The 17,352-nt window shown below is 47.7% G+C and overlaps 1 protein-coding gene across 1 annotated transcript in view; it reads left to right on the forward strand.

Moving 5' to 3' along the window:
• Positions 1-15,810, forward strand: part of IRF8 (interferon regulatory factor 8) — a 71,468-nt gene extending 55,658 nt beyond the window's left edge. Inside the window, exons 7-9 of the mRNA XM_033942994.1 lie at positions 928-1,311; positions 11,702-11,817; positions 14,077-15,810. Of these exons, the coding sequence (XP_033798885.1) occupies positions 928-1,311; positions 11,702-11,817; positions 14,077-14,247 (671 nt within the window). The 3' untranslated portion in view covers positions 14,248-15,810. The remainder of the gene's footprint in view (positions 1-927; positions 1,312-11,701; positions 11,818-14,076) is intronic.
• The last annotated feature ends 1,542 nt before the right edge of the window (positions 15,811-17,352 follow it).

Genomic DNA, 17,352 nt, shown 5'->3' on the forward strand with positions numbered 1-17,352 from the left:
CAGAGAGGAGCAGTCGCAATCTTGCCCCCTTGCTGGCTAATTCAAGCTAGCCGCCATTATCTAATACTAGTCTTATAGCCCGCTACATTAACGGGTGCTAGAATATATGTGTGTGTGTCTGTCTTTATTTTTTTCTCTCTCTCCTTAGCCGCTTTCTGTATTTCTATCTGTTTTTTTTTTTTTTTGTTTTTTTTTTGTCCTTGGCTGTCCACTACCACCCCTTGCCTGCTCCCCCTGTCCATTCTCCCTTCCTTTTACCTCCCCTGTGTCCTCCACCACCCCATCACTGCTCACCTTATCCAGCAGAAGCCCTTCTCCCTTTGTTTTACCTCCCCCTGTCCATCATCACCTCCTTCCTGTTCCCCCTGTCTTCATTTTTCTGCCCCCCCCCCTCCCTGTTCCTCAGCACCTGTTCCCTTGTCCATCAACCCCTTTTCTGGCCCTCCATTTCCGTGTTTTACAGCATTTCCCTCCCACCCCACTTCCCTGTGCAGTATTTTCCTCCCCCCCATACCTTCCTGCTGAACTCCATGGCCTACTTATGTTAACGGCCTGCAGCCGCCGCGGTCGACATCCGCCTGGGGGGGGAGGAAGATAGAGAGCGAGCTTCGGGCGGCCAGCAGCTGCCGCGGCCGACATCCGCCTCGGGCCGCCAGAGAGAGAGCGAGCTTGGGGCGGCCAGCAGCCGCCGTGGCCGACATCAACTTGTCTTGCCTTATGAGGCCAGACCGTAAGCCGCGCATGTGCACTTCCTATGTATGCTACAGCTCACGGAAAACGGACGCACGCTTAGGAAGTGCGCATGCGCGGCTTACCGTTTTATTATATTAGATGTAACTTATAAGCCTGGGATGATATCGAGGAGTTTTGCTGTATTTAGTAACATTTATATCTATATTCTTACATGCCTAATCTACATTTCTTTAGGCTTTTCTCAGATGTTGATCCGTTTCTATTACGGAGGGAAGCTGGTAGGCCACATCACCACATCTCATCCCGATGGCTGCAGGATCTCTGTGAACCATGCTCCTTTTCACGAGAAGGCGTATCAGCCGGAGAGCATGGAGAACATCTGCTTCCCCTCTGCAGACTGCATCCAGAATGAACGCCAGCGGCAGGTCACCAAGAAGCTCTTCGGTCACCTGGAACGTGGGGTGCTGGTGCACAGCAACAGGCAGGGCGTGTTCATCAAGAGGTTGTGTCAGGGCAGGGTCTTCTGGAGCGGGAACTGCACCTCACACAGGGCCAGGCCTGCCAAGCTAGAAAAGGACGAAGTGGTCAAGATATTCGACACGCATCATTTCCTGCGAGGTGAGTTGCAGACGACAATTCTGCCACCTTCTTTTCTTGTTGCTATATTGCCAATATTTATTTAATTTTAATATTTTTATACCACTTATAGCCCAAGTGGTTTACATTCAGGCACTCAAACATTTTTCCCTGTCTGTCCTGTACCTGGGCCATTGGGGGATTAAGTGACTTGCCCAAGGTCACAAGGAGCAGCGTGGGATTTGAACCCATAGCGTCAGGATGCTGAAGCTGTAGCTCTAACCACTGTGCCACATACTAGAGAGTTGCGCGAGGACAGGAATCCCACCCGTCCCCATGAGGAATCCCACCCGTCCCCGCGAGGAATCCCCTCCATCCCCACCCGTCCCTGTAAACTTCAGAAATAGTTATTTCATTTAATTATGCTACTGAATTAAAGGCTCTGGTAGAGACCCATTTACAAATAAGCAAAGAGACTTTATTAATTTGGAAATATTAATTGGGAAGAATACATACTATGTAAATGGGTTTCTACCAGAACCTCTAATGTAAATATAAAATATAAATACTCAGCTGATGAGAACCCCCAAGCTGTCAGCTGAGGACTTCCTTTGCAGTTGACCGGGGGTCCCTTTTGCCAAGCTTGGCAGGCAGCAGTAGCGTCCCTGAGTCACAGATGCTGGCACCTCAGTGACTCATTGATGTTGCCAGCGACTGCTGTTCTTGGTGGAGGGGAGTTCTGGCCGTCTCTAGAGGAGGTCCTCTGCTGGCGGTGCTTGGGGATCCCCACCAGTCACAGCAAGGGTCAGCAAGTACTTCAACACTGTAGAAATAAAACCAGAAATGCATTTCCTTTTCTTTTGAACACAATACAAAGACATCTGCTATATACATTTCCCAAAGCTAACATATTTTAGTCAATAAATTCCGTTTTTTACCTTTGTTGTCTGGAGACTTATTTTTCCATAAAGTTGGTCCCAGTTTCTTTTTTCCGCTTTCCCATCTTCTGTTGCTGTCCATTGGTTCCTCCTACCATGGTCCATCATTTATCCCTTTCTCATCTTTCATGCCTGCCTGCCCACCAGCCCCATGCCCAACATTTCTTCTTCTATCACTCCTCTCCAGCACCATGCCACATCTCTCCCTCCTTTCCCTTCACCACTATGTCCAACATTCCTCCCTCTTGCATCCATTTCAATCTGTCCCACTGTTCCCTTTCCACCACAATATTTCTCCCTCTCATCTGTACCTCACTCCCTCCCTATGACCAAAAATTCTCCTTTCTTCCATTCCCGTGTACACACCATCTCTTTCCCTCCCTTCCTCCATCCTCTTTCCCAAGTTCATGCCTTGTGTCCAAAAATGTACTTTCTCCCCTACCTCAGCATCTCTTTCCCTCCCTTCCTCCATCCTCTTTCCCAAGTTCATGCCTTGTGTCCAAAAACGTACTCCCTCCCCTACCTCAGCATCTCTTTCCCTCCCTTCCTCCATCCTCTTTCCCAAGTTCATGCCTTGTGTCCAAAAATGTACTTTCTCCCCTACCTCAGCATCTCTTTCCCTCCCTTCCTCCATCCTCTTTCCCAAGTTCATGCCTTGTGTCCAAAAACGTACTCCCTCCCCTACCTCAGCATCTCTTTCCCTCCCTTCCTCCATCCTCTTTCCCAAGTTCATGCCTTGTGTCCAAAAACGTACTCCCTCCCCTACCTCAGCATCTCTTTCCCTCCCTTCCTCCATCCTCTTTCCCAAGTTCATGCCTTAGATATGTGACTACTTGTGCCTCATCTTGGGTGATCTATGTCATTGTCTGTCCATGCCACAAGATATACGTGGATCGTACTAGCAGACAGATTAAGATCTGCCTTGCTAAGCACAAAAGCGGGATTAATACTTTTGCCTTGACATCCCCAATGGTGAGTTGCTGTACTGAATACCAACATGGATTCGCTGACCTTAGATGGTTGGTGATCGAACAGATCCCCAGTAACTTCCATGGGGATAAAATAGCTTGCATACAATTGCGTGAGCAGTTTTGGATCTTTGAACTGCAGGCAGTTAAACCATTGGGGTTGAGTGACCTGATCAAGTGGAACTCTCTTATCTGAGCTTTTCTTACCTTTTATCTGCTTTCGGGTGAACTTTGTAACCGCTGCTTTTTTTTCCATCGCTGTTCTGTTTTACTTAAATCGGTGTATCAGCTGTTTCCTGTCTTCTGGCATCATGGTTGGAGTGAGAATGAAAGAAAGGCTCCGTGTTACTCTGGCTCCTCCCCCTTTTTGCCTAGCCAACTCGTAGATTTTCGACCCGTGGTGGCTTTTTCTCTGGGGTCCAGTTCCTGAAGAAGGTGCCTCCTGCCTGCCTGCACTGCCCCAGCACACATAGCCAACTGGAAGTCTTTCCCAATGTCAGCGCTGACGTCGGAGGGAGGGAGGGCTTTGCTTAAGCCCTCCCTCTGACATCAGCGCTGACATCGGGGAAAACTTCTGGTCGGCTGTGTGCTGTGGCAGAGCAGGTAAGAGAAAGAAGATGAGTCTCGCGGCTTGAGTTGCTTCGAACCCCGCGACCCTAGGAGGCGTCCCCACAGGATCCCCGTGACCCCAAGGGGGAACCTGCGGGATTCCCAATGGCCCCATTCCCGTGCAGCTCTCTACCACATACTCCACACTCATAATTAGGAAAGTGACCTGCTCTGTTAATCTGCAGGATGAGTGAAAATCAAAGTGGGGAGCAAAGTGTAGAAATCTGGGTTCCCCTAGGAGTTCTTGAAGGTGTTCAGTGCTTTGGTCCATATCAAAAATATTTACCCTCTAATTCTGTTTGCTGGGCACCCTTATTTACATAGGATGAGGACAGTGTAGTGGGCCACAGATGGAACAAATGGGAGAAGCCAAATATGGAAGGAAGCAGCTTTTATTGGACCTGACAGGGGCCGTGTCAGAGTGACGACAAGACAAAGTCAACTTCCTGTTTGAGCTCAGAAATAACAGAGTTATAAAATGCAGTAAACAGAGACAAACACTTGTTACTCAAGGAAGCATGAATAAAGTGTTTGTCTCTGTTTACTAGATTTTGTAATGCTGTTATTGAGCTCAAAACAGGAAGTTGCTTTTGTCTTAATACTAGTCTCGTCTCGTCTTCAGTTTATGTACCGGATCATCTCGGCGAGAGGGAGAATTAGAAGGGCTTGAGCATGCGCAGATGCATGCTCAAAGCCGGCAGAGGCAGGAAGAAGATCTTGAAGCGGCACCGGAACATCCTATGTGCTGCGTGCCGGTGCCAGACGGGGGGAGGGGGTGAGTTAAAGTTGGTCGGGCAGGGGTGCCTGTTCTCGTGGGGGGAGGGGTGCCAATTCGAGCTGGGGGGGCCTTTGCGAACAGGGGGGGGAGTGATGCCGGTTCTTTTGCCGGTGCCAGACGGGGGTGAGTTAAAGTTGGTCAGGAGGGGGGTGCCTGTTCTTGCTGGGGGGGGGTGCGGATTCGAGCGGGGGTGCCTTTGTGAGCAGGGGGGGAGCAGCGCCGCTGGCCTCAGGGGTGGGGGTGGGTGGGAACGTATCAAATCGATTTTCCATTATTTCCTATGGGGAAACTCTCTTTGATATACGAGTATTTTGGTTTATGAGCATGCTTCTGGAACAAATTATGCTCGTAAACCAAGGTACCACTGTATATATTTGGGAGCTAAACCGGGGATTGGCTTAAGGCCTCAGATTCGTCATGGGAGGCATTGGAGCAAGAGGAATTGAGCACCTCTCCTGCTACGTTAAAAGTACGTGGAGGGGGCGTCCCGGGGGGGGGGGAGGTTGGCATCAGGGAGTTGGGATCCCTCCTGCCGTTACGTTTGGTTTTGGGTGGGACCGATGGCAGTAGGGAGTGGGAACCCTCCTGCCATAATTTTTTAAAACATGGCTATGGGGCAAATTTTTGGGGGGTGTTTGGGGAAGGAGGGGGGGTTTATTATTTTTTTTTTTAATCGGGCTAGCACACCTTAGTAAAAGGAGCCCTTAGTTTCACCATTGTTACAATGACCCATACATAGCTTAAAGAACTTTTAAATAAATAACTCTCAAATTTAATTTTTTGTTGGTTTTGCAATTTTATAATTTCAATTGTTATAATGTGCCATGAAAAACATTTGCTCTGTTTAGTGTGCCGGAGCAAAAAAGTTTGAGAGACACTGGCTTAGAGTAATACTGTATGAACTTTTTTTTCGCTACCCTGAGAGGAGACTTGTTTTTGGTTTTAGTCTAGGACAGGGTTAGGCAATTCCGGTCCTCAAGAGCTGGAGCCAGGTCAGTTTTTCAGGATATTCAAAATGAATATGTATGAGATGGATTTGCATGCACTGCTTCCTTGAGATGCAAAATTTGTCTATCGCATGCATATTTATTGTGGCTATCCTGAAAACCTGACCTGGCTCCGGCTCTGGCTCTTCAGGACCGGAATTGCCTACCCCTGGTCTAAGAGACAGTTTATCCCAGGACAAGCAGGCAGCATATTCTTAACGTATGGGTGACGTCACCAACGGAGCCCCGGTACGGACACTTTTAACTAGAAAGTTCTAGTTGACCGCACCGCGCATGCGCGGGTGCCTTCCCGCTCGACGGAGGAGAGCGTGGTCCCCAGTTTCTTCGTTTCCGCAGAGCGAAGAAGACGCATGTGCTTTCAACGGCTGTTGAAATATCCTACTTTTGCCTTCCCGCTCGCGTAATTTTCTTCCTTTTTTGCTTTTTTCCCTTCGGGTTCCTGTTTCATTTAAAAAAAAAAACAAAAAAACTTTTAATTTTGTCTTTTCCTTTATTTTTCTGGCCGGCCCCGGCGGGGCCTATTGCCAACATACAGGCCTCCGGATTTGATTTTGCGGAGGCCGTGTTTCCATTCATGCCCCCTCAGCCGGGCTTTAAGAAGTGCCAGCGGTGTGCACGCCCGATCTCTCTCACTGACCCGCACAATTGGTGTTTACAGTGCCTGGGTCCAGAGCATCGGGCTGACACCTGCACCCGCTGTGCCACTCTTAAAAAAACGTACGTTAAAAAATAGGCAGATCCAGCAGAATATCCTTTTCGGTACCGGATCTGCCATGGAGTCTGCTACACCATCGACGGCGCCGCTAAAGTCGGCACCGACTACCTCGACACTGCCTGATCCTTCCTCGGGGTCGATAGTGTCAGGTAAGCCGGCTAAGAAGCCTTCCACTTCCCTTAAGTGCCCTCCTGCCACAGCGGCGACGCCGGTCCTCCCGGCATCAAGCCGACCCCGTGAACGCTCTGCCCCGATTTCGGTGAGTGCCTCGTCATCGGCCTCCTCATCGCCGGGGCGTGGAGCGGCACCTATGGTACTGAAAAAGAAAAAAGCGGTACCGGTGCCTCCTCTGGATGACCGCATAGCGGCCATCCTCCAAACCCAATTGCAGGAGCAGCTACAGCAACAACTCCAACACTTGTTGCCAACAATATTGGCCCCACTCCTTCCGGTACCGGACCGGCCCGGGCCTCGCACCATACCACCAGAGTCGACTCCATCGGTACCATTAAACACGTCCATGCCGGTGCTCTCGGCGGAACCAATCAATCCTCTCGTGCAACTACACTCTGATGTCGATCCTCCCCGACATCGGGAACGACACCAAGCCTCCCAAGACCGAGACCGGCACCGCTCTTCTTCCCCCGGTACCGTCTCCATGCGTTCTGGCAAATCTCTCTCTAAGACATCCACACCACCGTCCCGTCCTATACACACCGACGTCAGGGACCCGGACCTCTGGGAAGAATCCCAACCCGGTACCGACGATGAGGCTTCATCAACCGACGAGGAACCCTCGACAATCGATACCAGTTCCAAACCTGAATAATCCTCGTTCACCAAATTTCTTCGGGAAATGTCAGTGGCTCTCTCTATCCCGTTAGAATCTGACTCTAAGAAGTCACAGGCTTTCTTAGATGCCTTAGACTTCGAGCAACCCCCTAAAGAATTTCTAAAGTTACCCGTCCACGACATCTTACGGGAAACTTTCTACAAGAATTGGGAGAACCCTCTCTCGGTACCGGGGGCCCCTAGAAAACTGGATAGTCTCTACAGGGTCATCCCTATCCCGGGGTTTGACAAACCCCAACTACCCCATGAATCTCTTCTTGTCGAGTCCACCTTGAAGAAAACCCAGGGCTCCAGTGTTTATGCTTCCACCCCTCCTGGCAGAGAGGGCAAAACGATGGATAAATTTGGCAAGCGCCTTTATCAAAATGCAATACTTGCAAACAGAGCTAATAATTACACCTTTCACTTCTCCTTCTACATGAAGCATCTGGTTCAGCAACTTTCTTCATTACAAAAGTATCTTCCTGAACGTAAGGTCCCTCTTTTCCAACAACATATTTCCAGTCTGCTCCAACTCCGCAAATTCATGGTGCGCTCCATTTATGATTCTTTTGAGCTCACCTCTCGAGCATCTGCCATGGCAGTTGCCATGAGACGTCTGGCCTGGCTGAGAGTTTCCGACCTCGACATTAACCACCAAGACCGCCTGGCTAACGCACCTTGTCTTGGTGATGAACTTTTCGGAGAGTCCCTAGACTCCACCACCCAGAAACTCTCGGCTCACGAGACCAGGTGGGATACTCTCATCAAACCGAAGAAGAAGACTCCGCGTGCTCGCCCCTACAGACAGCAGTCTTCCTACCAACGCAGATTCTCAGCCAGACCTCTCCATCCACCTCCGCAACAACCTCGCCGACCTCGTCATCAACCTCAGGCTCGCTTCCAATCTCATCAACCTGCCAAGCCTCTCCCTCAGTCAAAACCTTCTCAGCCCTTTTGACTCCTTTCTCCAGGGCATAGCCAGTCTCTCACCAGCGTTACCTCTTCCTCAACCTATCGGGGGACGCCTACAACTTTTTCTCAGCCGTTGGGAGGTCATCACATCAGACCAGTGGGTCCTCACCATCATTCGCCACGGCTACTCCCTCAACTTCCAGACTCTTCCACCAGACAATCCTCCCGTAGAGTCTGCTTCTCACTCCTCTCAAACCCTCCTCCTCCTCAAGGAGGTCCAATCCCTCCTTCTTCTCAATGCCATCGAAGAAGTTCCCCAAGACCAAAGGAGTCAGGGATTCTACTCCCGCTACTTCCTGGTACCCAAGAAGACAGGAGACCTACGTCCCATCCTCGATCTCAGGGACCTCAACAAGTGTTTGGTCAAGGAAAAGTTCAGAATGCTCTCCCTTGCCACGCTTTACCCTCTTCTCTCTCAACACGACTGGCTATGTTCCCTAGACCTCAAAGAGGCATACACTCACATTCCAATTCATCTGTCTTCCCGTCGCTACCTCCGCTTTCAGATACAGCACCGCCACTATCAGTACAAGGTCCTACCCTTTGGCCTCGCATCATCGCCCAGGGTGTTCACCAAATGCCTGATTGTGGTGGCGGCCTTTCTCAGATCTCACAACCTCCAGGTGTTCCCCTATTTGGATGACTGGTTGGTGAAAGCACCTACGTCTCCACTTGTGCTGCAAGCCACTCAACACACCATCTCCTTCCTCCATCTTCTGGGGTTCGAGATCAACTACCCCAAGTCGCATCTGCTTCCCACACGGCGACTTCAGTTCATTGGAGCCGTACTCGACACCACTCTGATGAGGGCGTTCCTCCCCTCCGACCGTCAACGGACCCTGCTCCATCTTTGCCGTCAGGTGCTCCTTCATCACTCCATTACAGCTCGGCAGATGATGGTCCTCCTGGGCCACATGGCTTCGACGGTCCATGTGCTCCCTCTGGCACGACTCCACCTCAGAACACCTCAGTGGACTCTAGCCAACCAATGGTCTCAGACCACGGACCCTCTTTCTCATCCCATCTGTGTGACATCGTCTCTTCAGCAATCTCTTCAATGGTGGTTGAACTCCTCCAATCTTTCCAGGGGTCTGCTTTTTCATCTACCCCCTCACTCCATGATCATCACCACGGATGCCTCCCCCTACGCATGGGGAGCCCACCTGGGAGAACTTCGCACCCAGGGTCTCTGGACCCCTCAGGAGCGTCAACATCATATCAACTTCCTGGAACTCAGGGCCATGTTCTATGTACTCAAAGCTTTCCAACACCTTCTCTACCCTCAGGTTCTTCTCCTGTGCACAGACAACCAAGTCGCCATGTACTACATAAACAAGCAAGGCGGCACCGGTTCTCCCCTCCTCTGTCAGGAGGCCATCCGCATCTGGACCTGGGCCACGGCCCGCAGTCTCTTCCTCAAGGCTGTCTACATCCAGGGCGAACAGAACTCCCTGGCCGACAATCTCAGCCGCATCCTTCAACCTCACGAGTGGGCTCTAGATCCGACCACACTCCACTCCATCTTCGATCGGTGGGGCACTCCTCAGGTGGACCTCTTTGCAGCTCCTCACAACCATCAACTGCCCCTTTTCTGTTCGAGACTCTACTCCCCTCATCGTCTGACCCCAGATGCGTTCCTGCTCGACTGGACGGGTCGGTTTCTCTATGCCAGTGGTTCCCAACCGTGTCCTGGAGGAACACCAGGCCAATTGGGTTTTCAGGCTAGCCCTAATGAATATGCATGAAGCAAATTTGCATGCCTATCACTTCCATCATATGCAAATCTCTCTCATGCATATTCATTAGGGCTAGCCTGAAAACCCGATTGGCCTGGTGTTCCTCCAGGACAGGGTTGGGAATCACTGCTCTATGCCTTCCCTCCACTTCCTCTGATGTTGCGGACGCTGTTCAAACTCCGCAGAGACAATGCCACCATGATTCTCATCGCCCCTCGGTGGCCTCGCCAACACTGGTTCTCTCTCCTGCTCCAGCTCAGCTCCAGGGAGCCCTTTCCTCTTCCTGTGTTTCCTACTCTACTTACACAGCAACATCAGTCTCTACTACATCCCAATCTGTCTTCGCTCCACCTGACAGCTTGGTTTCTCTCGGGCTGACCTCTCCAGAGAATCTGTCTCAGCCTGTCCATCATGTTTTGAATGCCTCCAGGAAACCGGCCACCCTCCAATGTACCATCAGAAGTGGACCTGGTTCTCCTCTTGGTGTCTAATGCATCACCACAATCCCACCTCTTTGGCGGTGGAAACTGTACTTGACTATTTGCTCTCTTTATCTGACGCTGGCCTCAAGTCCACCTCGATCAGAGTTCACCTCAGTGCCATCACTGCGTTTCATGAGCCAGTCCTCGGAAAACCTCTCAAGGCTCATCCCCTGGTTTCCCGGTTCATGAGAGGCCTCTTCAATGTCAAACCACCTCTGAAGCCTCCTCCAGTCGTCTGGGACCTGAATGTGGTTTTGTCCGCCCTCATGAAACCTCCGTTTGAGCCTCTTGCCTCAGCTTCGTTCAAATTTCTTACATGGAAGGTGTTTTTCCTCATTGCCATCACCTCTGCCAGGAGGGTTAGTGAGCTGCATGCACTGGTGGCCGACCCACCTTTCACTGTTTTTCACCATGACAAGGTGGTTCTGCGCACCCATCCTAAGTTCCTTCCCAAGGTGGTCTCGGATTTTCACCTCAACCAGTCCATTGTTTTGCCTGTCTTTTTTCTCAAACCCCACTCTCATCCTGGGGAACAGGCGCTGCATACGCTGGACTGTAAGCGTGCCCTTGCTTACTATCTTGATCGCACCAGGGCTCACCGCTCATCCCCTCAGCTCTTTCTATCTTTTGACCCTAACTGTTTAGGTCGTCCTGTCTCTAAGCGGACGCTTTCCAATTGGCTTGCTGCCTGCATTGCCTTCTGTTATGCTCGGGCCGGTCTCTCACTGGAAGGTGCTGTCAGGCCCACAGGGTCAGAGCTATGGCTGCTTCTGTGGCTTTCCTCCGTTCCACGCCCATCGAGGAAATCTGCAAGGCTGCCACTTGGTCCTCAGTTCACACGTTCACTACTCACTACTGTCTGGATGCCTTCTCCAGACGGGATGGACTCTCGGCCAATCTGTGTTACAAAATTTATTTTCCTAATGGCCAACCATCCCTCCTCCCCCTCTGTTAGCTTGGAGGTCACCCATACGTTAAGAATATGCTGCCTGCTTGTCCTGGGATAAAGCACAGTTACTTACCGTAACAGGTGTTATCCAGGGACAGCAGGCAGATATTCTTAGGACCCGCCCTCCTACCCGGGTTGGCTTCTTAGCTGGCTTATCTTAACTGGGACCACGCTCTCCTCCGTCGAGCGGGAAGGCACCCACGCATGCGCGGTGCGGTCAACTAGAACTTTCTAGTTAAAAGTGTCCGTACCGGGGCTCCGTCGGTGACGTCACCTATACGTTAAGAATATCTGCCTGCTGTCCCTGGATAACACCTGTTACAGTAAGTAACTGTGCTTTCTGGTAGGAGCTGTTAACTGTGTCTGGGCCACCAGGAACAAGTCCTAGGTGAGCTGAGCACAGACCAGACATGGGCACATTCCTATTTTCTTATTCCTTTGCAGAGTTCCAGCACTATTGCAGCAGTCAGGGCCGCTATCCGGAAAGCAGTGTTACGTTGTGCTTTGGAGAAGAGTTCCCAGATCCAACACCTTTACGTTTTAAACTGGTCATTGTGCAGGTAAGTCTCAGTTGGTACAACGACTCTCGTTGCTGGCGTACCCCATCTCATCATGGACCGTTCTTTTATTTTTTTATTTTTTTTTCACTCAAGAAGGTTGCTTTCATTTCTGCTACTATCTCGGGAGTAAATCGTAGATGAAAATTTGGGAACACTTTTTTTGCTAGTTGATGCTGAAAAATTAGCCAGACCTGGTTTTAGAGGTGCGATTGATACATTTGTTCGCATCTCAGATTCCATTGTTTAATCTTTGTTTTCATCCTGGTTTTCCTCTTATCTTTAATATTCATAGAAGGTGGTGGGTGGGTCGTCATTGAGTTGGACAGTAGAGAATGACACAGTGACAAAATTCATCACCGTTCCCGTCCCCGTGGATAACCGCGGGAAATAATCCCATGCCATTTTCTAGTGTCTATTTCAACCTCAGTCCTTCTACACCAACATTCTTCAAAGCAAAGCTTGTGGGTCAGTGGTTGTGGCCATTCATACTCTGATTCTTATGTGAGCCAAGGATAATGAAGCCATTGTGACATCACTGATGTGATTGGTTCTTAGGCACTGGTGGAATGAGGCATTATGACATCACAATATCTGCTCTGGATACCAGAGACTGTGATTCTGTAGTGTCTGTTTCAACCTCGGTCCTTCTACACCAGCATTCTTCAAAGCAAAGCTTGCGGTTCAGTGGTTGTGGCCATTCATACTCTGATTCTTCCCTCTCTCTTTAAAGAATGACATGAAGATGGTTTCCCGCGGTTATCCGCGGGGATGGGAACAGTGATGAATTTTGTCACCGTGCCATTCTCTATTAGACAGGTCATTGAGAGGGTAAAGGAGTATTTTAATTATTTTAGCATTTTATATACCACTTTTAGCCTAAGGCAGGGGTGTCCAATGTTGGTCCTCGAGGGCTGCAATCCAGTCGGGTTTTCAGGATTTCCCCAATGAATATGCATTGAAAGCAGTGCATGCAAATAGATCTCATGCATATTCATTGGGGAAATCCTGAAAACCCGACTGGATTGCAGCCCTCGAGCACCGACATTGGACACCCCTGGCCTAAGTGGTTTACATCCAGGTACTTAAGCATTTTTTCCCCTGTCTGTCTTGGTGGGCTCACACTCTACCTAATGTACCTGGGGCAATGGGGGGATTCAGGGCAAAATTCTCAAAATTTTAACGCGGTCGCTAAGCAGTTTTCCGGCGGTTTAGCCTGCACGCATTTTAGCGGTGGATTATCAGAACGGATTATCTCTGTCTTGAGCGGGGTTTCTAGCAGTCTCCAACAATGGCACGCAAACGGGCTCTTTAAGATTGAAATGAGCCCTCCAGTGGATTCTTAAAAATCGCCGAGTCATTTTCAAAGAGCGGCATCAGCTTTTGGTGGCAAAAAGCAGGGATTGGTCCGGGGATGCCATTACAGTGCCAGCACTTGTGTTTTGACTGTGGCTAATGAAAAAAAAAAATGTGTATCTAATATATTTTTAGTGGAGGGTAGTAAAATCACGCTTCTTTTGAGTTTTTGGGAGAGACAGGCATGCTTCATGCGTGCTCGTTAAAAGCCAACTTTTCTTCTTGAGCACGTGTATGATACCCTTGTGTATTTCTAGTTGTGGGTCTTGATTAAATTTTACATTAAAAACAAACTACAAGATTTACCTGAATTATAGTAGTTTTTTTGGAGAGAAAGGCATGTTTTGTGCGCAATTGAAAAAAGTCGACGTTGCTTCTCCCCTCCTCTCCCTTCCATTTGTCCAATAGTGCAGCAGGAGAGTGGACTTTTACGGCGTTTTTCTGCCGCCCGTGCACATGCAAATGTAGGAAATCTTCGCTGCTGTCTGCCAATCTTATTTGCATGCGTGATTTTATAAGAAACGTTGCGGGTTTTTAGATTCGGTATCAAAACGGCTGCGGTAGCAGACTGTCGCTTTTTAATGTGGGTTTTTGAAAGTCCTGCCCTAAGTTGACTTGCCCAGGGTCACAGGGAGTAGCATGGGATTTGAACCCACAACCTCAGGGTGCTGAGGCTGTAGCTCTAACCACTGTGCACCTTCTTGGTTGTTATAAAAGCATTATAAAAATTTGTGCGTGTGTGTGTGTGTGGGGAGGGGGGATCCTATAGCCTGCTGAGTTGTTGTTTTTTTTTTTTGTTTGTTTCTCATATTCAAAATACTGTTGTATAGTTTTCAAGTAATTTCTTTATTGCCTTGTATATGTGATATTTTCAGTAAAGATTTTACACGATCTTTGTTTTGATAGATTGAGCAGTTGGGTGTGAGGCAGGTGATGGACGATCCAGCAAAGTTCTACAGTACAAATCTTCAGCCACCAGAAGAAGTCCCAAACGAGCAGATGTCACGAATCCTGCAAGACATTTGTGCGACATCTCAAAGATCATTTTTTAGAGAAAATCAGCAGATCACAGTTTGAGACCATCTCTTACAGTTGTGATAATATAATTGCATATATATATATATATATTTTTTTTTACCTTTTTAAAAAAATACTATGGCCTCTTTATTACTTCACAAGGTGTGTTTTGTGTTTGTGTAAAGTTGCTAAGGACAGTTGCCAGGGTCAGAAGGGACTTTTGAGATGTGTCACCCTACCCGGTTTCTCTTCATGCCATTTTTTTTTTTTTAAGTGTCTCTTAAGTCTCAAAATACTTTGTCATTTTGATTTCTCTTAGAAGGTAAAGTGCGGTCTGTCTAAACATGATGTGCTTGGGTGTACACGCTCTAGTCTTTTTTTCCTCTTTAAAATAACCTCTGTAAAATCCAGACTGTGGGCTCCTTTTACGAAACTGTGATAGCGGTTTTAGCACGCGCGCGCTAGACGCGAACACCAGCATTGAGATGGCGTTAGTTCTAGCCACGTAGCGCGGGTTTAGCGCACGCTAAAATTCTGCGTGCGCTAAAAACGCTCTCGCAGCTTTGTAAAAGGAGCCCTGTATTGCCATCGGTGATCATTGAACAGAAGTTATCACTAAGCATAGGATTAATGCTCAAATGGATAATTTTATTCAAAGGGAAGAGCCAGCATGGCTTTAGCAAAGGGAAGTTTAATCTAATCTAATCCTTAGGTTTGTATACCGCATCATCTCCATGTTCGTAGAGCTCGACGCGGTTTACAGTAGGAGAAATAGGAAGGAACTACAACAGAGGGTTAGAGGTAGAAGTGTGAAGAAAATTTGGAGGGAGACTTACATTTTTAGAGAAAAGCGAGGTTTTCATGACTTTTCTAAGCTGAAAGTGTTTTTTAAAGTTTAAATAACTGTGCCTGGATTTGTAGAGGGTATTGATATCCTCATGAGAGATTTATACAGAACTTTTTATTTTATTTTTTTTAATATTGTGGGATAGGAGGCAATGTTAGGACACAGAGCAGGATTTAAATGATCAGCTTTACCAAAGAGGAGAGGGGTGTTTTGTAGGGATCTGTATTCGGATCATTGTTTTAAGTATCTGGAAAAGGGAATATTAAGAGGTTAAGAGCCTACGTTACAAAGCAGTGCTACTGAATGCTGAATGCAAAGAAACCCGTCCATTGCAGGCTAATTGGTAGCGATGCTTTGCAGAGTTCGGGCTCCTTTTATAAATAACGCACTTGCAATTTAACTTTTGCGAGGAACTGAAGGGATCTGATGTGACGGGGGACTTGGCATCTAGTTGGCAGAGAGGTATAATGCGATTCAATTACAGAAAAATACCTAACTATCTCCCCCCTTTCACAAAAGCGTAGCATGGTTTTTAGTGCTAACCACATAGGAATTCTAGGAGTGTCGGAGCTATTACCGCTGAGCCGGTGCTAAAAACTGCTATGCTTTTATAAAAAGGGGGGGGGGGAGGGCATAAGTGCATAATACAGAGTTTCAAATTAGGATTTACTTCTCAGGTTTAGTGGAGGAGGCACTGAAATCCTCTGCCCCCCCTGTGCAGCACTAGTCAACCTCCTCCCCCCCCCCAAAAAAAAAAAAAAAAAAGAAACTCCCCAAATAGAATGATAGGAATTATTGAAAAGGGATAGAAGAGAAAGCAGAACCATTTCCAAGCGCCTCTCTTTCATAAATTAGTGCGTGAAATTCCACATTGTCCTAATCCATTGATATGGCAGAGGTACCAAGAAGAGCAGAAACGGTAAAGAAAACGCAGTGGCACCCTAGGAGGAGAGGCTAAGCAGGCTGGGGCATTCCAGCTTGGAAAAGACAATAGTGGACTTCGTAAGAGGTTTATCAAATCATGATAGGCACGTGGGATCTCTTAGAGAGTGGAAGAGATAATGGTTACTGCAGATGGGCAGACTAGATGGGCCATTTGGCCTTTATCTGCCATCGTGTTTCTATAACCATAAAGCTCTATGACATCACATTGCAGGTATATAGAGCCTTAACCAATAGGGAGTGGAGATGCAAATGTTAAGAGCCTTAGCCAATAGGGAGAGGAGGAGATAGTGGATGCTGCGGATGGGCCATTTGGCCTTTATCTGCCTTCATGTTTCTATGTTTCTATAATCATAAAGTTCTACGACATCACAATGCAGCTGTAAAGAGCCTTAGCCTATAGGAAGAGGAGATGCAAATGTAAAGAGCCTTAGCCTATAGGAAGAGGAGATGCAAATGTTAAGAACCTTAGCCAATAGGGAGAAGAGGAGATAGTGGATGCTGCGGATGGGCCATTTGGCCTTTATCTGCCATCATGGTTCTATGTTAATAGGGAGCAGCTATCTTTTCAACTTGTACCAAGATCAGGGGATGCTTAATGCAGATGGCAGCCTCCTGTTCTCAGATTATATGTAAATAAATATGTAAATTTATACTTTTCTATTTTTATATCTGCAGATATAAATTTTTTTTTTAAGTGCCAGAAGATATTTGTATTCGTTTTATATGCAATAAAATACTAAGGGTTACATTTACTAAAGTATGCTCCTGTGTTTAGTGTGTATTTGTGACATTTAACACATGTTATTAATAAAATAAAATAAAAAAGGCACATGGAATAAAACAGAACCTTATGTAAATAATGCACGTTAACAAGCGGTAATGAGATGGCACCTTTTTTTTTTTTTTAAAATACTAAATCTAGTCCTCCATGGCTTTATTCAGTTTGCATCCTTTCCAAAGAGACATGGACATTGGTACATTTTAATGTTTTGTTGTGCAGTAAGAATATATTTGTTTATCTTTTCTGTAAGACTTTCAGCAAATAAGTGTCTGTGGTCTTTGTATTCTTTTCTGCTTTCCTCATTTGCATTATTTGATGTGCTTCACTGGTTACCATGCATGAGTGAATTTATGCATTGAAAAATACAAAGGGTTGTGTCGTGATGTCTTTGTGTTCCATGTAAACAAGAGCACAGTAGCCTGGCACAGGAATGATTACGGTATGCGCCTATTCGCCCAATCCAGGTGGTAGGATGCACCAGCTGTGACTGACTGCTATAATGTGAGCAGACCACAAAGCAATAAAGTTGGAATACAGTGCAAGAAGTAGGTCCTAAGCCACCTAGCCGGATAGCATAGGACATGTGTCAGCC

Source organism: Geotrypetes seraphini, chromosome 4, assembly GCF_902459505.1.
Source record: "Geotrypetes seraphini chromosome 4, aGeoSer1.1, whole genome shotgun sequence".
In the NCBI taxonomy this organism is placed as follows: Eukaryota; Metazoa; Chordata; class Amphibia; order Gymnophiona; family Dermophiidae; genus Geotrypetes; species Geotrypetes seraphini.